At 48.6% G+C, this 20,601-nt stretch overlaps 2 protein-coding genes and 1 long non-coding RNA gene across 3 annotated transcripts in view; 2 read left to right on the forward strand and 1 right to left on the reverse strand.

The window, feature by feature from the left end:
- Positions 1 to 15,648: 15,648 nt before the first annotated feature.
- LOC116241205 (uncharacterized) overlaps positions 15,649 to 20,601 on the reverse strand; it is a 57,776-nt gene continuing 52,823 nt past the window's right edge. Inside the window, exon 6 of the mRNA XM_090131540.1 lies at positions 15,649 to 15,825. The gene's annotated coding sequence lies outside the window, so the exon portion shown is untranslated. The remainder of the gene's footprint in view (positions 15,826 to 20,601) is intronic.
- LOC149912436 (maestro heat-like repeat-containing protein family member 2B) lies at positions 17,572 to 18,867 on the forward strand. The gene is made up of 5 exons (XM_090131076.1): positions 17,572 to 17,715; positions 17,850 to 18,015; positions 18,151 to 18,249; positions 18,402 to 18,517; positions 18,844 to 18,867. The coding sequence occupies exons 1-5, from the start codon at positions 17,572 to 17,574 to the stop codon at positions 18,865 to 18,867; spliced, it is 549 nt and encodes a 182-aa protein (XP_089987202.1).
- Positions 19,800 to 20,233, forward strand: LOC149912437 (uncharacterized). Its single transcript, XR_016462273.1, has 3 exons — positions 19,800 to 19,879; positions 19,995 to 20,108; positions 20,194 to 20,233. It is a non-coding gene; the product is annotated as an uncharacterized LOC149912437 (long non-coding RNA).

Here is a 20,601-nt window from a genome sequence, read left to right on the forward strand (position 1 = left end):
TGCTCATGGCAGCAGCAATGCAGATGCCAGCAGCTGATGCCCACAAGGAAAGCCAGCCTGGACTAATTTTCATTACATATCTTTGTCCTGATGTCCTTCAACAAGCTGGAACATTTCTCCATCTCAGCAGAAGAGGGCAGGATGGGTCTAAGGTTAGGGCACACTCTCCTCTTTTTCTGGAAAAAAAAGAGAAGATGAAAACCAGATGTGTTTCCATGCCCATGGCAAACGCCAGCCATTCCATCCTTACAGTCCTCCTGACATCAGCACTAATTGAAGCAACATCCCACTCACCTTTGCCATGTCTGCCAGAGGTTGCAGCTCTTTGTATTGCATCCCTCTAGCTTTCAAGTCAAGAGCTCCTGTGTCACACAAGGAAAAGCAATCTTTTACCTCCTTTGCCATGCTCATGGCAGCAGCAATGCAGATGCCAGCAGCTGATGCGACAAGGACAGCCAGCCTGCACTTATTTTCATTACATATCTTTGTCCTGATGTCCTTCTAGAAGCTGGGACATTTCTCCCTCTGAGCAGCAGAGGGCAGGAGAGTTCCAAGGTGAGGGCACAAACTCCCCTGTTTATCTGGCACTCAAAGAGAAAGAGAAAATTAAAACCAGATGTGTTTCCCTGCCCATGGCAAACACCAGCCTTTCCAGCCTTACAGTCCTCCTGACATCAGCACTCATTGAAACAACATCCCACTCACCTTTGCCATGTCTGCCAGAGGTTGCAGCTCTTTCTATTGCATCCCTCTAGCTGTCAAGTCAAGAGCTCCTGTGTCACACAAGGAAAAGCAATCTTTTACCTGCTGTGCCATGCTCATGGCAGCAGCAATGCAGATGCCAGCAGCTGATGCCCACAAGGACAGCCAGCCTGCACTTATTTTCATTACATATCATTGTCCTGATGTCCGTCAACAAGCTGGAACATTTCTCCATCTCAGCAGAAGAGGGCAGGTGGGGTCTAAGGTTAGGGCACACTCTCTTTTTCTGGCACAGAAAGAGAAGATGAAAACCAGATGCGTTTCCCTGCCCATGGCAAACACCAGCCTTTCCATCCTTACAGTCCTCCTGACATGAGCACTAATTGAAACAACATCCCACTCACCTTTGCCATGTCTGCCAGAGGTTGCAGCTCTTTCTATTACATCCCTCTAGCTGTCAAGTCAAGAGCTCCTGTGTCACACAAGGAAAAGCAATCTTTTACCTGCTGTGCCATGCTCATGGCAGCAGCAATGCAGATGCCAGCAGCTGATGCCCACAAGGACAGCCAGCCTGGACTTATTTTTATTACATATCTTTGTCCTGATGTCCTTCTAGAAGGTGGAACATTTCACCATCTCAGCAGAAAAGGGCAGGAGGGGTCCAAGTTGCAGGTACACTCTCCTCTTTTTCTGGAAAACAAAGAGAAGATGAAAACCAGATGTGTTTCCCTGCCCATGGCAAACACCAGCCTTTCCATCCTTACAGTCCTTCCTGCCATCAGCAGCAACTGAAACAACATCCCACTCACCTTTGCCATGTCTGCCAGAGGTTGCAGCTCTTTCCATTGCTTCCCTCTAGCTGTCAAGTCAAGAGCTTCTGTGTCACACAAGGAAAAGCAATCTTTTACCTGCTGTGCCATGCTCATGGCAGCAGCAATGCAGATGCCAGCATCTGATGCCCACAAGGACAGCCAGCCTGGACTTATTGTCATTACATATCTTTGTCCTGATGTTTTTCTAGAAGCTGGAACATTTCTCCATCTCAGCAGAAGAGGGCAGGAGAGTTCCAAGGTGAGGGCACACTCTCCCCTGTTTATCTGGCACTCAAAGAGAAAGAGAAGATGAAAACCAGATGTGTTTCCCTGCCCAGGGCAAACACCAGCCTTTCCATCCTTACAGTCCTCCTGACATCAGCAGCAACTGAAACAAAATCCCACTCACCTTTGCCATGTCTGCCAGAGGTTGCAGCTCTTTCTATTGCATCCCTCTAGCTTTCAAGTGAATAGCATCTTTGTCACACAAGGAAAAGCAATGTTTTACCTCCTTTGCCATGCTCATGGCAGCAGCAATGCAGATGCCAGCAGCTGATGCCCACAAGGACAGCCAGCCTTGACTTATTTTCATTACATATATTTGTCCTGATGTCCTTCTAGAAGCTGGGACATTTCTCCCTCTGAGCAGCAGAGGGCAGGAGAGTTCCAAGGTGAGGGCACAAACTTCCCTGTTTATCTGGCACTCAAAGAGAAAGAGAAAATGAAAACCAGATGTGTTTCCCTGCCCATGGCAAACACCAGCCTTTCTATCCTTACAGTCCTCCTGACATCAGCACTAATTGAAACAACATCCCTCTCACCTTTGCCATGTCTGGCAGAGGTTGCAGCTCTTTCTATTGCATCCCTCTTGCTTTCAAGTCAACAGAACCTGTGTCACTCAAGGAAAAGCAATCTTTTACCTGCTTTGCTATGCTCATGGCAGCAGCAATGCAGATGCGAGCAGCTGATGCTTACAAGGACAGCCAGCCTGGACTTATTTTCATTACATATCTTTGTCCTGATGTCCTTCTAGAAGCTGGAACATTACTCCCTCTGAGTAGAAGAGGGCAGGAGAGTTGCAAGGTGAGGGCACACTCTACCCTGTTTATCTGGCACTCAAAGAGAAACAGAAAATGAAAACCAGATGTGTTTCCCTGCCCATGGCAAACACCAGCCTTTCCATCCTTACAGTCCTTCCTGACATCAGCACTAATTGAAACAACATCCCACTCAAGTTTGCCATGTCTGGGAAAGGTTGCAGCTCGTTCTATTACATCCCTCTAGCTGTCAAGTCAAGAGCTCCTGTGTCACACAAGGAAAAGCAATCTTTTACCTGCTGTGCCATGCTCATGGCAGCAGCAATGCAGATGCCAGCAGCTGATGCCCACAAGGACAGCCAGCCTGCACTTATTTTCATTACATATCTTTGCCCTGATGTCCTTCCAGAAGCTGGGACATTTCTCCCTCTCAGCAGCAGAGGGCAGGAGAGTTGCAAGGTGAGGGCACACTCTCCCCTGTTTATCTGGCACTCAAAGAGAAAGAGAAAATGAAAACCAGATGTGTTTCCCTGCCCATGGCAAACACCAGCCTTTCCATCCTTACAGTCCTTCCTGACATCAGCACTAATTGAAACAACATCCCACTCACCTTTGCCATGTCTGCCAGAGGTTGCAGCTCTTCCTATTGCTTCCCTCTAGCTGTCAACTTAAGAGCTTCTGTGTCACACAAGGAAAAGCAATCTTTTACCTGCTGTGCCATGCTCATGGCAGCAGCAATGCAGATGCCAGCAGCTGATGCAGACAAGGACAGCCAGCCTGGACTTATTTTCATTACATATCTTTGTCCTGATGTCCTTCTAGAAGCTTGGACATTTCTCCCTCTGAGCAGCAAAGGGCAGGAGGGGTCCAAGTTGCAGGCAAACTCTCCTCTTTTTCTGGAAAACAAAGAGAAGATGAAAACCAGATGTGTTTCCCTGCCCAAGGCAAACACCAGCCTTTCCATCCTCACAGTCCTTCCTGACATCAGCACTCATGGAAACAACATCCCACTCACCTTTGCCATGTCTGGCAGAGGTTGCAGCTCTTTGTATTGCATTCCTCTAGCTTTCAAGTCAAGAGCTCCTGTGTCACACAAGGAAAAGCAATCTTTTACCTGCTGTGCCATGCTCATGGCAGCAGCAATGCAGATGCCAGCAGCTGATGCACACAAGGACAGCCAGCCTGGACTTATTTTCATTACATATCTTTGTCCTGATGTCCTTCTAGAAGCTGGAACATTTCTCCATCTCAGCAGAAGAGGGCAGGAGGGGTCCAAGGTTAGGGCACACTCTCCTCTTTTTCTGGCACACAAAGACAAAGAGAAGATGAAAACCAGATGTGTTTCCCTGCCCATGGCAAACACCAGCCATTCCATCCTTACAGTCCTCCTGACATCAGCACTAATTGAAACAACATCCCTCTCACCTTTGCCATGTCTGGCAGAGGTTGCAGCTCTTTCTATTGCATCCCTCTAGCTTTCAAGTCAAGAGCTCCTGTGTCACACAAGGAAAAGCAATCTTTTACCTGCTTTGCGATGCTCATGGCAGCAGCAATGCAGATGCCAGCAGCTGATGCCCACAAGGACAGCCAGCCTGGACTTATTTTCATTCCATATCTTTGTCCTGATGTCCTTCTACAAGCTGGAACATTACTCCATCTCAGCAGAAGAGGGCAGGATGGGTCCAACGTGAGGGCACACTCTCCTCTTTTTCTGGCACACAAAGAGAAAATGAAAACCAGATGTGTTTCCCTGCCCATGGCAAACACCGGCCTTTCCATCCTTACAGTCCTCCTGATATCAGCAGCAACTGAAACAACATCCCACTCACCTTGCCATGTCTGGCAGAGGTTGCAGCTCTTTGTATTGCATCCCTCTCGCTTTCAAGTCAAGAGCTCCTGTGTCACACAAGGAAAAGCAATCTTTTACCTGCTGTGCCATGCTCATGGCAGCAGCAATGCAGATGTCAGCAGCTGATGCCCACAAGGACAGCCAACCTGGACTTATTTTCATTACATATCTTTGTCCTGAAGTCCTTCTAGAAGGTTGAACACTTCTCCATCTCTGCTGCAATGGTCAAAAAAGTTCCAAGTTTAGGGCACTCTCTCCTCATGGCCTCTTGCATTCAAAGATAAAGGGAACATGAAAACCAGAAGTGTTTCTTTGCCCATGGCAGACACTAGCCTTTCCAACCTGACAGTCCTTCCTACAATCACCTGGAATTGAAACAACATCCCCCACATCTCTTTTTTGAACTTATTCAAGCATGAATAATAATAATGAGAATTTTTCTGTAAATCTTATTTCTGCATGGAAACTATCAGATAACCGGAGCTTTTTTCTCTAAAACAATCCAGGAAATTTGCATTGCTTATCTATGTACGCAAAATGTTTTTGCCATTCATCTCAAATATCAATACATCTGGGCAAATAAAATAGAAAAAGTATTTACAGATATTTTTGGACATAGATTACTTCTGGTCAAGTGGGAAAGAATCCCTAAGCTGCAATCATGAAATTCTTTTATCAGTTTCTCTGATTTAGCCAGTGTTACCAAAAGGGAAATAAGACACAGGCTTTTTATAGCAGCTGCCAATTTAAGAATGATAATAAGTTTTATTATTCTTGGCTAAGATCAAAGTCCCGCATTTCAGGATTATCTCCAGCTCATCAAGTATAATTAACAGTTTTGGATAGCCACATTATTATATGGCAATATTGTCTTCCTGCAAGGAATTTCATTGTTTTGACACGTGCCACAGGTTGTTAATAGATTGCCTGATTACCATTTATTTTTTTTATTGGCTTATGATGACTACAGAAAATTATACAGCAGCACCATAAAAACTTTAAATCCTATCCCATGTATCTGCACTCATACGAAAATAATATTGGAAAGCATTGGTGAAACTAAGATTACAAAATAAGCAGAGGACAATTTCAGTGAAAGCCTACAGGTTTCACAGCTCTGCCCATTTCAAACCCCTGAAGACATCCACGGGTTTCCTGCTGTGGGACACAGGCACTCACCTGCAGCTCAGCACTGCCTGCTCATGCCTGCGCTCACCTTCAGGCTGGAACCAAGGAAATCCTCAGCAAAGACATCAGTACACTTTTGTTATGATGACTTTCCTAAAGAAGCATCAAATATTTCTTCACGAGAAATACTGCAAGTCCCTTTGACACTAGCCCTTATTTTAAATGTTTAGATTTGTGCTTCATTCAGGCGTGCTGTCACTCCCAAAAAGATTTTTATTCTTTTGCTTTTCATTCTGAGGAACACAGTGATTTCTGCCTTGTTTACTGACTGTAGGCACAGCAATACTCCTGCACCTTCGGGGAAACAGCAAATCCATCTCTTTCACACCCTACTTCTATCAAGCTCATTCACCTTACAAGGTATTTATTGCAAGCAGCTCTTCCAGAAATGGAGATTAACAGAGCCTGCAACCCAGGACACCTCAGTAAGCCAGTACGTTTCATCTCCTGAAGGTGTAGGTAGACACAGAGCTGGAACCTCTTTTCCAGAGCTGTGTGATGCTATCTCATCTATGTTCCTTTACTGTTGACTCAGTTTCACTTCTTATCTAACCTGGTTGCATCCCAGGATTTCTGGTGCCAAAAATAAACTGACAGCTTTCATCACTAGTTAAAAGGAAACTGCAATAGGAAAAGCAATTTTTCTGATTTCCCTGTTGATCAAAGAAGCTTCATGCAAGCCTGATGCGGCAGAAACAATATCAGCTTTAGAATGACAGTCATTAGAGCAGAATCCTTTCACTGATGAAATCCCACAGTCCTGATTCATACAACACTGACACTGGAGGACACAGGAGTTTAGATGAGAGCACATTAAAAATGACTAAGTTAAGGTCTCAGAAATAGCAAAGAGTGACAAGTATGAAAAAAAGAAGTTGCAGAAACTGCTTCAGTTTGGCACTTTGGCATAAAGTATGACAACACACAAGCTGGCTGTGCAGTTCCAGAAGCAGAAGAAAGCCGGCAACCAAGACTTGTTCTCATCTGCTCTGAAAGTCCACTGGGACAAGGCCACTTTTCTCTGACGTGCTTCCAGAAGTATCACTTCTGAGCACTGTGCCAGGGAGTTACAAGATACTGTTTGTGTGTACAGAGGAGAAAAAGACGTCTGTCTGGAAACAGACATTGACTTGAAGGAGAAGCAGCATTTTCCAGAGTACTTCAGAAAGAACTGAGCACTGCCCCAAGAGCTTCAGAGCGGCAGGCTGTCACAGTGTGCCAACCAGCTCAGCTGTGAGTTGGCACTGAAGCTGCACCACAGGGAGAACAAAGCCCCCTGTGCACCCTTGGAGAGCCAAGGGTTGGAGATTCATGAACCTTGAGCTCCTTTCCAACCCGGGCCATGCTGTGATTCTGGGATTCTCACCTTTGCCTCATCTGGCAGAGGGAGGCAGCTCTTTCTCTTGTCTCCCTATGGCTGTCAGGTCACCAGGGCCAGTGTCACACAGGGAACTGCAAACACTGTGTGTGCTGTGCCCTGCCCATGGCAGCACAGAGGCAGCTGCCAGCAGCTGATGCCCACAAGGACAGCCAGCCTGGACTTCCTTTGATTCCTTCCCTTTGGATCAGCGTCCTTCAGGAAGGCGGAACATCTCTCCAGCTGAGCAGCAGAGGACAGCAGGGCTTCGTTGTCTGGGCATGTTCTCTTCTGGCCCTCTGGCCCTCACAGACACAGGAGGAGGACACAGAGGCTGCTGTAACACAGCCAGCCCTGCCTCTCAGGTCAGCTCTCAGGCCATCCTCTCTCCCCTCAGCAGCAGCTCACTGTTCTGCACTCCTCTGGCCTGGGCTGGCAGAGGTGTGCAGCAGTTCTGCTGATCTCCCAGTGCTGGCCATGTCTGCAGTGCCTGTGTGAAAGACACAGGAAGCTGCCAGCATTGCACTGCTCTGCTGTGCCCCTGCCATCACCGAGTTTGCTGTCAGCAGCTGCTGCTACACGTCCATTCAGGCACAGGCCTTTCCTTCCTGGCCCTCTTTCCCCCCCTCTCTCCTCTGCTCTCTCTCGTGCTCCCCTTTGGCCTGGGCTGGCTGAGCAGTGCAGGCCTTGTTGTTGCTCCCTGGGCCAACTACGTCACGGTTCCCCGTGACTCTGCCAGCTGCTCTGACACAGCGACTGCGTCCTCAGTGTGGATTCCAGAATGCGACAGACGTCCAGAGAAGACTTCCAGGGCTGATTGGAACATGCTGCCATCAAGAACTGCCATGGCTCAGGCCCCCTGGGAATCTGCTCACAGCGAAAGCTGCTGTCACTCTGTGTGGGCACAGCCTTGTCTGTGTAGGCCTGCTCACACTGCAGCCCCTGTCTGCACCAGAACCGTGCCGATCCACCTTCTCTTGGCCTCCTTGCCTGCATGGAAAAGGGCAGCTTGGGCTGAAGTCCCTCAACTTGCAGATGGCCGAGTGAAGTCTCTGAGCCCTGGTGACCCACTCAGCTCTTCAGCCTGCTGACCTGCTCTGCTGGGGCTGTCTTAACAGGCAGAGGGCACGTTATCCTAATGTCCCCACATCCATCCCTCTTAGCATACTGTAGGCCAGTTCCTAAAAGGACACCTGCACAATCTCTCTGAATGTTAATCAACATGTAGTTAGTTTTCAGTGGTGATTAGCTATGTGTTTAGTCAGAGGTGCAATGGTTCTAATGGTGAGAGAAAGACATTCCCAGTTGTCATCAGGTGGAACACACTTCAGACTGGAATCCTCAAGCAGACTGCAGTCAAGCTTTCTTAAATATTCGTTGTTGTTATCAATTCAGACGCATCTCTGAATTCCTGCTTGAATGAACATTCTGTAATAATCTGCTGAGACAGTGCAAGGCTTGACAATGAGACTATAGTTTATGAAAGCAGCACTTTTTACTTCCTTTACAAGTTCTTATCTGAATGCTAAATGCAACATCAATTCACTTCTCACTGGGTTGAACGTTTTAAATATTTGGCAAACATAATGGTTCTAATTCTGACATTTAATATGAAAATATTAAAATTCCTTGTAAGTACTTTTTTGTTAGAATGCCAGATGCTAATGGGATGAAGTGGCACAAGAAAGCAAAATATCTCTGCTGATGGCAGGAAGGACTGTAAGGATGGAAAGGCTGGTGTTTGCCATGGGCAGGGAAACACATCTGGTTTTCTTGTTCCCCTTGTCTTTGAGTGCCAGAAAAATAGAGGAGAGCGTGCCCTCACCTTGGACCCCTCCTGCCCTCTGCTGCTAAGATGGAGAAATGTCCCACCTCCTACAAGGACATCAGGACAAAGGTAAGTATTGGAAATAAGTCCAGGCTGGCTGTACTTGTGGGCATCTGTTGCTGGAAAATTTAATGGCAGTAAACTGCCTAGATAATGACAGAATGAGGGTGACAATAGAATGGTACGTAATCACAGTGCAATGAAAAAAGTGTGCAGGGTGCAGGAAGGGAGGTGTGGACATTCTGAGTTGCAACTCTTTATTTGCTCCAGAAAGCTCTATCAGAATGGCAGACTGAAGGAAATACTTTGAGTGTTTTTTTAATGTGACTGGATAAAAGATCCATGTGGCAAATTGAATAACTGAGTGGTAAAGGGACATAGATACCTCACTGTTTCATGGAACCTTTCAATTAAGCACCTGAGCACTGTGTACAGGACTTGGGAATATAAGTATTAGAGGATCATGGAATATCTTTATTTGGAAGGGACCTCGAGGATCATGTATTCCACCTCCTGGTTCCACACCGGACCTCCTATGGGTCAAGCCCTGTGTCTGAGAGCATTGTGCAAATGCTCTTTGGCCTTTGTCAGCTCAGTGCCAAACCACTGCCCTGGGGAGCCAGTGCCAAATTCCATGTATCTAGTTCATCCTACAGAATGATGCCAAGAACAGTTATAGAGATCGACTTACAAACAAAATTCTTGTCTTGAATTAATGGTACACTCACCATTAAAAAAAAAAAAAGAAAAAAGAAAAAAGAAAAAAAAATCAGAGCCACATTCTTACGCTGGCATTTTACAGTATTGTCAGATTTTTGTAATTCTGTTTTGTCATATAAGATTCTCTCATCGTGAAATAATGACCAAATTCTGTTTTCATATCTAAACATATAAATGTTAAAGGAAACAATGCTGTTCAAGAATGCATTACAACCATTTTTCTCAGTCCCTCTGGCAGCAGAGTGCAGGACACAGTTTGCTTTTACTTGGAGGCGCATCCAGTGCGCCTGGAATCGACTGCCCCAGGGGTGGAAACACAGCCCTGCCATTTGTCATGGGCTGATCCGGGCTGAGCTGCAACAGTGGGAGCTCCTGAACACCTGCAATACATGGATGGCATCATCGTGTGGGCAACACAGCAGGAGAAGCTTCTGAGAAAGGGAAGAAAAGGATCCAAATCCCTCCAAAAGCCAGTTTTCATCATGGACATCAAGCATGGACAGGACATTGAGATCACAGGAATAAAACGGCAAGATGTACATTGTCAGATTCCTGTGGATAACAAAATAACTGCTATGTCTTCACCGACCAGCAAAAAGGAAACACGAGCTTTCTTAGTGTGATTGTAAACCTTCTCTATCGAGTGACCCAAAAGGAGAATGATTTCACATGGAGCCCTGAGCAGCAACAGCTTCTGAACAAACTGAAAAGGGGATGTGCATCCAGCAGCCCTTGGGACCGGGACCGTCTGGGCAGGACAAGATGTAAAAAACGTGCTGTGCACTGCAGCCAGGGTGAATGGCCCCACTTGGAGCCTCTGGCAGAAAGCCCCAGGGAAGACTCTTTCCTTTTTTGTCTTAGTGAATATCTCAGCCCACAAGTTCCATTTTGTTTCCAGTTCTCTCCTTCATCCCCTTGGGAAGGGGGAGTGAGTGAATAGTGGAGTGGTGTTTAGATGCCCGCAAGGTTAACCATCTGCTAGTTTTAGTGAGCACTGCCAAGAAGGTTAGCCATTTCATTTCTCACAAACATGGCCATTTTGCTTTTGCTTCCGTACACTCACTCATACAAACAGCCAGTGTCACTGAAGATGGATAAGGCTACACAGGCAGGGAAGTGTTTTTAATCTTGAGCAGAATTCCTGCCAGAAATTGTGAGCTCCATGTGGATATTCTGAAAGACATGCCCCCACTCCTTCATGCTCTGTTACTGCACAAAGGTTGTGATTCAGGCACCGATGTTCTCCACCAGCAAGGAGTTCTCAGAGAGGTTCTGAAGCATGGAACTGCTGGTCTACCTGTTCAGCAGTCTTCTCTGCAGGAAAAGCTCCAAGGATAGTCAGAAGGAGATCCAATTTTACATTCCAGCCCACGACTGGAAATCTTCTGTGTACTCACCCTGAAGGCTGTCTTGATCTGCGTCAAGCCAGCAGTGTGGATCGTCAGCAAAGGTGGTTGAGAGCATCTAGGCAACATGAGCAGCATCACAGCCAGTCAGCTGAGAGAAAGGATTATCGTGCGTCCTCTATCAGTCTCCTCTTCTAAACAGTTGAGTTTTATGTTTCTGAGACTAGACTGGTCACTCAGTGGATGAGGTATTGGTTGGGTGGCCGCAAGTAAAGAGTTGAGGTAACAATTTAATTTCCAGGTAGAGACCATTGCAAGTGGTGCTCCTCAGCTGCTGGTATTGAGAGCAGTGCTATTTATTGCATTTGTCAGTGAAATGGACATCTCATTCATTGTATGTACTTGCAGACATCCTATTTTCTGTTTCGTATTCTGATTTATGTCGTCAAAGATCTTTCTAGTCTGGCTGTGATTGACACAAAACAAAGAGAAACTGTTAGGCTGAGACACAGGGGATGCCACCAGAAATGCATCCAATAATCCTTGTCATCTCACACGCTTTTTCAGAGAGCTGAGAACAATATTAGGTTCATCTCTTGTCATCTGCTGATAAAGCCTGATCTTCTGCCAACTGTGGAAACAGGATGATAAATATTTTAACTGGAAGCCAAGGATTCACTGCTGTCATGCCTGAAATGACATAGGAAAGAAGGAGCTCTAGGAGATGATTTACTGTCTGGGTTTAAATGTTTGCATACTTCAGTGTGTCCTAGACACCAGAAAAGAAAGCCATCCCTTTCCTCCAGATCAGCTCAGAGACTAAATGTTATACTATGGAAAAACAGACTTTGTCATTAGCCTCATCCAGTCGTTAGTTCACAGGGCTGGCAATCAGATGGGATTGCATGTGTACAGATACATAGTAGTAAAAATGTGGAGCTGAAAAGACTTTATACTAAATACTAAAAAGAGATATGGAAGGTGAATTTTTAGTAATGTTTTATATGCTTTCGTACGTACTCTCTCCACATCTAGATTCTCCATAAGAGAGCATTACTGGAATATTACAAGAGGGGGAAAAAAAAAAAAAAAAAAGAAGAAGTAGATTTAATCAGAATGTAAATGCTCCAATATCTCCTCATAGGATGCCAAAAATCAGTCAGCAAGTCCTGCAGTACTCCAGAATAAACACTGCAAATACACTGCAGTTCATTTAATCCAGCCAGTTATTCAGTGCACTCTTTTTCTAGCCAGGCTACTTGGTCCTCTACAGCTTCTGGTCTTCTGAAAAACATCAGTGTTTTGTTATTCATTTGGAAGCTCAGTGTTACGTCCTGTGATCTCTCTAGATTTCTCCATGAGAATATGTAGAAATCTGTAAAGCTCTGATGTCCCTCAGTTCACTACACAAAATTTAAGGGCAGTGCCAAATTCCGTATATCTAGTTCATCCTGCAGAATGATGCCATTTTTTTATCTCAGTGAAAAGTATAGCAGTCAGAACAGGACTGGATTTTTGTTCCAGCGCAGACCAAATTTCCTGCCTACCTTCAAGAAAAGCTCATCGTGTGTAGCTACAGTTACGTACAGATGCAGCTCGTCTGTTAAAATGTACACAGAGAATGTTCTCTAACCTTGACGTGAGATATTTACTGATCTTGTATCATGAGTGACCTCCTGATTCTTCACGCCTGACAATTTTTAAATAATGAGAAATAAAAACACATATTTTTCAAAACAGGTATAGAGATTGACTTACAAAAAAATGTTTATCTTGAATAAATCATACACTCACCATTGCAATAAAAAAAAAAAAAAGAAAAAAAAAAAAAGAAAGAAGAAAGGCCACATTCTTACAGTGGCATTTTACAGTATTGTAATTCTGTTGTGTGAAATCAAGGTTCTCTCATCGTGAAATAATGACCATGTTCTCTTTTCATATCTAAACATACAAATGCTAAAGGCAGCAGTGCTGTTCAAGAATACATTACCAGCTCAAACACTGCTTTGGCTATACAACTGAAGGTAGTAAGGAATTTTATCAAAGAATCACAGAATTGCCAGGGTTGGAAGGGACCTCAAGGGTCATGAATCTCCAACCCCCCTGCCACACGCAGGGCCACCAACCATTCCACCTAATGCTAGACCAGGCTGCCCAGGGCCCCATCCAATCTGGCCTTGAACACCTCCAGGGACGGGGCATCCACAGCCTCTCTGGGCATCCTGTTCCAGTACCTCACCACTCTCTTTGTAAAGAATTTCCCCCTGACGTCCAACCTAAATCTCCCTTCCCTCAGCTTAAAACCATTTCCCCTTTTCCTGCTGTCACTCACCCTTTCAAAGAGTTGATTCCCCTCCTGTTTGTAGGTTCCCTTTAGGTACTGAAAGGCTGCAATGAGGTCACCCCACAGCTTTCTTTTCTCCAGGCTGAACAAGCCCAGCTCCCTCAGCCTGTCCTCATAGGGGAGGTGCTCCAGTCCCCTGATCATCTTTGTGGCTCCTCTGGACCCTCTCCAACAGCTCCCTGTCTTTCTTGTACTGGGGGCTCCAGACCTGGACGCAGTACTCCAGATGGGGCCTCACAAGAGCAGAGTAGAGGGGAACAATCACCTCCCTGTCCCTGCTGGCCACCCCTCTGCTGATGGAGCCCAGGATCCCATTTGCCTTCCGAGCCGCAAGGGCACACTGCTGGCTCATGTTCAGTTTTTCGTCTACCAAGACCCCCAGGTCCTTCTCCACAGGGCTGCTCTCAAGGACCTCTCCTTCCAGTCTGTAGGGATGCCTGGGATTCCTCCGGCCCAAGTGCAAAACTCTGCACTTTGCCGTGTTGAACCTCATCAGGTTCACCCGGGCCCACCTTTCTAGCCTCTCGAGGTCCCTCTGAATGGCATCCCGTCCTTCAACCGTGTCGACCACACCACTCAGCTTGGTGTCGTCAGCAAATTGCTGAGGGTGCACTCGATTCCGTCATCGATGTCATTGATAAAGATGTTAAAGAGCACCGGTCCCAAGACAGACCCCTGGGGGACGCCGCTCGTTACCAGCCTCCACCTGGACATGGAGCCATTGATGACCACCCTCTGTCTGCGGCCTTTCAACCAGTTTCTTATCCATCGAGTGGTCCACCCATCAAATCCACATCCCTCCATTTTGGAGAGAAGGATGTGGTGGGGGACCATGTCAAAGGCCTTGCTCAAGTCCAGGTAAAATAATTTGTATCAGTAATTAAAAGTACTTGCTTACTGCTTACAAAGAAGTACATAACTTACAAAGTACATTCGCCAGATGAAAAACAAGGCATCAATACATCTGCATTACTAGAAGCAAATATATTGCACTGACACTTGTAAACCATTTTACCTGTCTCACAGTGGTTTTCCAATAAGAAAACAAAGGAAGAAGAAGTACAAAGGCTCCTTGTGCTGCTGGTATGTAAATCACCCAAGCAATCACAAGTGAAGATGAGAATGGTGAAAGCTCACTGCTGATGTACCGAAATCTTCATGTGCTATATCAAACCTGCAAGGAATGCAATGGACAAATGACAAGCTCACGTCTCTCTTCTGACAAGGTTTTGGCTGCAGTGACAGCCTTCTTTCTGAGTCAAATCTTACCATCCTCCCAGCAACAAGCTCTACCTGCTGAATGGCATATTGCTGGGAGCATCCTTCCACAATCCAGTAATGGTCGGAACAGAACTGTGAGCTTGATTTCTTGGAAAATCAGGCTGTGTCTGAATGTATTCCAGCACAGAGCAGGAGAAGAGACGGTACTGAGCAGCATGGCAGCAGGTAAACAAGGCATCGTGTGCACTTTAGAAAGTAGAGCTTTCCTGTGACGGACAAGGGAGCAAGATGGGGGAAGATGGAGAGAATCAAAGACTGCAGCCGTTCGTGGGAAGGGAAAAGCTAACTTCAGTGTGGGACACAAGAAATAAGGACAGGATTTGGACAGTTTTCTGCTTTCTATTGAGGTGTTCAGCACCTCACCACTCTTAGAATTTTTCTCCTAGTATCGGATCTGACTGTGTGGGTTCCAAATGCCCCAGGCAGAGGAAGAACTCAGTTTGGATTCTTCTCACATGTAGTAGAAGAGGGCAAAGGAAAGGCAATCTGCAGACACCATCTCCTCCAGCAATCTGTAAACCTAGCAGATCTGCCCCATGCTTTATTTATGAGTGAGTGAAACAGAACATTTGGCCTTGTGTCAGCTGGAGGAGCTGACTGCTGCACTCAATGGAAGATTTCAGTTTTTCCTTTCAGCCACAGAGATAAGCAATCATGTTTTAATTTCAGTCTGAGTCAGGACACACTGCATAGCAGAGTACTTGTATTTGTACTGTATTAATTGTGACTTTCAGAGTTACAGTTAAACAGTTTGGGCCCTGATGACTTCAGCTGTTAAAAATAATGCAGCCTAGTCACCTCCTTGGACGGTGACAGCAGTAGAAATGTGAAATTGCTGCCTTCCCTTTTCTTTTTCATGGTTTAGACTCTAAGGTTAGTGTTGCTAGCTAGGTTTGTCACGTTTCTAATGTTATTAGAAATGTAGCAGCAGAGCTCCAGATAGACACCAAAAGAAGTGAAGCTTCTATCTTCATGTGGGCTGGACTCTTAACTGTATGCTTTTCAATAAAGGAGATTATTTTGTATGCCAGCATTTTCTACAATAGAGATTAGTGTGTGTAATACTTTCCATGTATCATCTTACCTCCTTTCTCACGAGTTGCTCCCCTAAACAGGAAAGTTCAATAAGGGCAAACTAAGAGTTACTTGAAAGCTGCAATAACTGATAAGAACGCATCAGCAGAACCAAAGTGTGATTTCTCTTCTGGAGGTTTTATTAGAAATGCAAGTATTCTGCTGTTCAGATAGAAATTCCTTAATGAATCTCTGCTGTCAAATCGTATTAGTACAAAAACTGAGATGGTAATGTCTCAGATTTTTTTTCCTTTAAAAAGCCAAACGGTTGAGCTCAATACAAATACCTGTAAGTGACAGAGATTTAATATTTAAGCCAGCATTTAGTGAAGAAATGCTTAAGCAATTCAAATTCCATTATTTTAAAGTTATCCTCTCTACTCCTAACTAGCCTATTGAAATTGGTACAATAAGATTTGCAGTACTTTCAAGAGGTGTGTTTTCTTTATTTTCCTATGTATTTATCACTTTATTTTCATTTCAATAAAACCAGCTGAATGCACAGTTTGAAATTCTACTGATGTATTTTGAAGCCTTCCTGGAGTGACGACATCAGTGGGCATTGGGCAACTGCTGTCATCTCCCTGTACTTGTGGAAGGCTTTTGACATGTTCCCACATTGCGTCCTTCTCTCTGAGTTGGAGAGAGATGGATTTGAAGGCTGAATCATTCTGTGGGTAAATAATTGGTCTGATGGTCACAGCCAGAGGTTGTTATCACCGGTTCTGAGTCCGGGTGGAGGCCAGTCGTGAGTGGTGTCCCCTAAGGGTCCATCCTGGGACTGGTGCTCTTCAGCATTTTCGTCAATGTCATAGGCAGTGGAAACAACACACGGAGGGTGGTGAGGCACTGGAACAGGTTGCCCAAGGAGGCTGTGGATGCCCCATCCCTGCAGGCATGCAAGGCCAGGCTGGATGTGGCTCTGGGCAGCCTGGGCTGCTGGTTGTGACTGCACACAGCAGGGGGATTAAAACTACGTGATCATGGTGTCCTTTTCAACCCAGGCCATTCCATGATTCTATGATTCCATGACACAAGTGTACCCTCAGCAAATTTGCTGATGATACCCAGTGAGGTGGTACAGCTGGCAGAGTAGAAGGGAGGGATGCGATCCAGAGGGACCTCCCGGCATGGAGTCCCCAGTCACTGAGACAGTGCCGAGCAGCGGTGCCCAGCAGCTGCTCCCTGGCAGGGGCTCTCCCTCAGCTGAGGTCATTCCCTGCTTGGAATTCCGCATGGAACCGGAACCCCAGAGCCGAGTGCATCACAGAACATGCTGCGTTTGGGGGCCTGCAGGGCTGCCCTGCGTGCTGCCTGGTCCCCAGCCATTCCCTGTGAGGTGACACTGCGCTGTGATGTCACAGTGGTACCTCGTGCGCCCTCGTGGCAGCGGTGGGAGCGGTGGCTCAGTCCGCTTGTGGGACCCGCAGGAAGCGGAACCAGAGAGAGCGTTGCGTCTACCTGGAGATTTCCTGCTGTCATGGAGCGGCTGAGAGCCCTTCGAGGTGAGTCCCTCCACCTCTCCGCACGCCGTGACGCCGCCCGAGCGCACGTGTGCCTCCAGAGTCAGTTCAGGCCGCGCCGGCAGCACCGTCCTCGCTCTGCTGAGCGCAGCTGCCCGCCGTGGTTTCCCCGGCACCCCAGCAAGGGGAAAGCTCCCTCCCCCGTCCCCGCCAACCGTGGGGCTGGAGGAGCGTTCCTCCCAGAGCCGGCCGGATGCTCGGCCCTGGCTCCGAGCGACACCGGCGGCAGCTGCTCCGCTCTTTGCTTCCAGGTCTCTTTGCCTGTGTGGGCTGCGTGCCCAGACGTACGCGTCGCAGGGAGAGAAGCAGGGTGCCGAGCCCTGTCCCTGTCTCCGCTGTGACTGTGCTGCAACAGCGCCTGCAAGACCGGGAGGTGAGCTGGGGACGTCCGGCCGTGAATCCTTGCCGTGGCGCAGTGCCGTGGTCCTGTGGGTGCCGGGCCGCGGCACCACACCGGCACGGTGATGGGTGGCAGTGGGCGGCTCCCCGAGAGCAAGGGCAAAGCAAAGCATGACTGGTCCCTGTCCCCAGGGTGATCGAGCACAGGTGTACCGCGAGCTGGAGGGCGCCCTGTGGGAAGACGACAGCCGCCCGCCGTGCGGAGTGGTGAACCGGCTGCTGGCAGAGGTGTCCCGGGACCTGACGGCAGCCCAGGTGAGGGGTTACAGCCAAAGGCAAAGGGAGCCGCTGCCCGTGCTGGTGTTGTGCTGGTGGACGGCGGTGGCTCAGCCCTTCCCAGGCTCTCAGGCAGTCTCCTGGACGGTGTGTCACCAGTGACTCCTTTTCAGGGTGTCAGGGACAACGTGAGGATGGCTGCCAGCAACGTCCTGGTGGCTCTGGCCCGGATGCATTTCAGCTTGGTGATGGCTGAGCTCCAGGGCCAGCTGAAGGCCATCGGGGAGAGACCCAAGGATTTCGTGCTCATCACCCTCAGCAAACTGTTCGGCATCTACGGTAGAGTGCTCTCAGCCACCCTACACCTATGACAACTGGGGAAAGGGGTCTTTCCTCTCTGGGGGATGCAGGGCTTCGCCCCCTCCTCTGTTGCTGCCAGGGCTCTGACTGTGGACCTCTCCTTCCTCTCTGCAGCTCCACAGTGCATCCCCTTCACGTGGCTGATGCTGGCTGGCCTGCGCAGTGTGGTGGGCCAGGTGAGGAGCGGCCGGACCCTGCGCCTCGCTTGTGCTGGTGAGTGCTGGCTCCAGAGCAGGGGGCCTCGGGACAGCCCTTGCACCTCGCCCTGCTGCAGGCTCTCACAGGCTGCCTTTTCTCTCACTCTGTTTTAAAAAAATATATATATATATATTATTCATTATTTTTGTTTGTTTGTTTTTTTTCAGTTTTGAAACAGTGGCTGGATGGAGTGAAGTCTAACTTGTCCTCTGGATCCCAATGCCCCTTGCCTGCCATGGAGAAAGAGCAGATCTATGAGAACCTTCAGGAGCTGCTCTTCTCTGTGCTGAGGAACTGGCAGGACTGCCAGGAGGAGGAGGTGAGCCTTGCTGCGCCCCCAGCCCAGGGTGGCAGCGGGGGCACCCATGTGGCAGCTCTGTCTGTGCCCAGTGGGCTGGCAGCTGAGCAGTGATGGGAGGGAGTGGGCTGGCTCTGCAAAGGGCCCCGAAGTGGCTCTGTGGCAGGGAGCAGCTGCATGTCACAGCATGTGGCAGGAAGAGCTGGGGATGAGGGTCTGGGGAAAACCTGCCTGCCCTCCAGAGCGAGCCCATCTCCTGCTGGGCGTGGGGGTTGGGGAAGGGGAAGGGAAAGAGAAAGCCTTCTCTGTAGGAAGGGCAGACCTTCGGTCTTTGATGCCGGGCCTCTGCCATCCCTCTCCAGGACAAACAGGCCGTCCTCGGGGCCGTGGCTGCCATGCTGGATGTTCTCCTGCAAGAGGAGCTGCACCAAGAGCACGTCTGGGAGCAGCTCCTCTGGCTTGTGCACCCGTGTCAGGAGATCCAAGACACCTGCAGGGTGGCCAAGGTGAGACGCTGTGCAGGGCTCAGGGTGGACGTGGGGCCAGTGCAAGTGCCACGAGGGGTCGGGGGGTGCAGGGAGGAGGTGGGGAGCCCTTGGAGAAAGGAGGAATGGGTGCCTGAGAGCCTGAGGAGCTCTGTGCTAGCAACTGGGGGGACCACATCCAGTTGCATCTGATGGGGGAGAAGAGGGCTGCTGGGTGGGAAATGCCTGCAAATGATGCCCAAACACAGCTCGACTGAGAGCAGAGAGACTCTCGGTGCTGCTGGGAGGTGGGGGATAAACAAGAATGCCTGTGCAGGAGCTTCTCCCTGCGGAGAAACAGTTGGAAAACAATTTCTCCACTCCCAAGTTGCTAGATGTGGCTTCATCCCTTTCCTCCTCTCCTGGTCTCTTGCAGAGTCTCACTGTCTTCCTGGAGGCCTTAGAGGGCATTGAGTCTGTCATCCAGAAGGACAGGTTTCTGGACATCACGAGTGCCGTGTTCTACCAGGTAAGGGGAGCCTATCCCTGTGCCCACAGCAGTTTCCCTCTTGCCTAAGTCTCAGGAGGACTGCAAAGGTCTGAGCCCCTGACTAATGCAGCTGAGCCTTGGCTCCTGCATGCTCAAGGCTGTTCCAGAGCCGTGCCTGTCCCCCCGGGGATGCTGTGAGGCAGGCTGGGTTTTGTCTGCCTGTCCTCTTCCTGAGAGTGCCCAGGGAGACGAGAGCAGCAGCACAGTGCCTTTTCCATCCTCAGTGCTGATGTGATTTTCTCATATGGACTTTGTTCCCACAGCTCTATGACAACACCAAGCAGCACAGCGAGGCTGATCGTGCGGAGCTCAGCCACTGCATCCTGCTGCAGGGTAAGGAGAGGAGCTTTGGCAATGCTTGGCGGTGCCCTGGCCAAAACCCCTCTCACAAACCTCAGGAATGGGCGTGAGTTTCTTGCTAACATACTGTGGGATTTCCTCCCTGCAGCCCGGATCTGCCCAGAGGAAATGGTCCTGTTTCTGCAGTCACAGCTGGGCGAGGACTGGGAGGCTGGACGCGTGGCAGCACTGGGTCTGCTCGGTGCTCTGGCTCGCTCTGATGGTCAGTACCACAGGCTGGGACTTCCAGGGATCCCCTCTGCCATCAGGGTTGTGGCTCCGCTCATGCTTCTGTGCATCTCTTGCAGAGCCCGTGATGATGGAGAAGCTGCCCCAGGTGGTTGAGGCTGTGCAGTGTCTGTGCAGCGACCTCAGGATCCGGGTGAGCTGCTTTGGGAAAAGAAAGCTCTTTTGGGGTGGTGATGCTGCTGCCAACACGGGCAGGGCTGGGGTGACTAGAGAGGTGCTGGGGCATTGACCACACGGTCATGATGGCTCCTGTGGGAGAGCAGGCAGAGTGGAGCGGGCAGGTCCCTGTGCTGTGCTTGGAAAGTGCACAGCCTGGTGCTACGGCCTGGCCCTCACCTCAGGAGCCAAGGCTTCTCCTCTGCTCCTGTTGTCTCTGCTCGTGCCCAAAGGCTGCCCCGATGAGCAGGTGGCTTCCCTTTGCCTTCTGACCAGAAAAATCACACCCACAATTGACCCCTGGCAGGTGA

This window comes from Phasianus colchicus, chromosome Z (assembly GCF_987193195.1).
Source record: "Phasianus colchicus chromosome Z, bPhaCol1.hap1.1, whole genome shotgun sequence".
Taxonomy (NCBI): Eukaryota; Metazoa; Chordata; class Aves; order Galliformes; family Phasianidae; genus Phasianus; species Phasianus colchicus.

What these genes read in the sequence shown, in the direction of transcription:
- LOC149912436 (XM_090131076.1), top strand. Translation starts at nt 17,572, where the DNA reads ATGACTGGTCCCTGTCCCCAGGGTGATCGAGCACAGGTGTACCGCGAG. An exon ending in GGGACCTGACGGCAGCCCAG is followed by an intron (nt 17,716 to 17,849) that starts GTGAGGGGTTAC and finishes ACTCCTTTTCAG; the next exon opens with GGTGTCAGGGACAACGTGAG. An exon ending in CCTGCGCCTCGCTTGTGCTG is followed by an intron (nt 18,250 to 18,401) that starts GTGAGTGCTGGC and finishes GTTTTTTTTCAG; the next exon opens with TTTTGAAACAGTGGCTGGAT.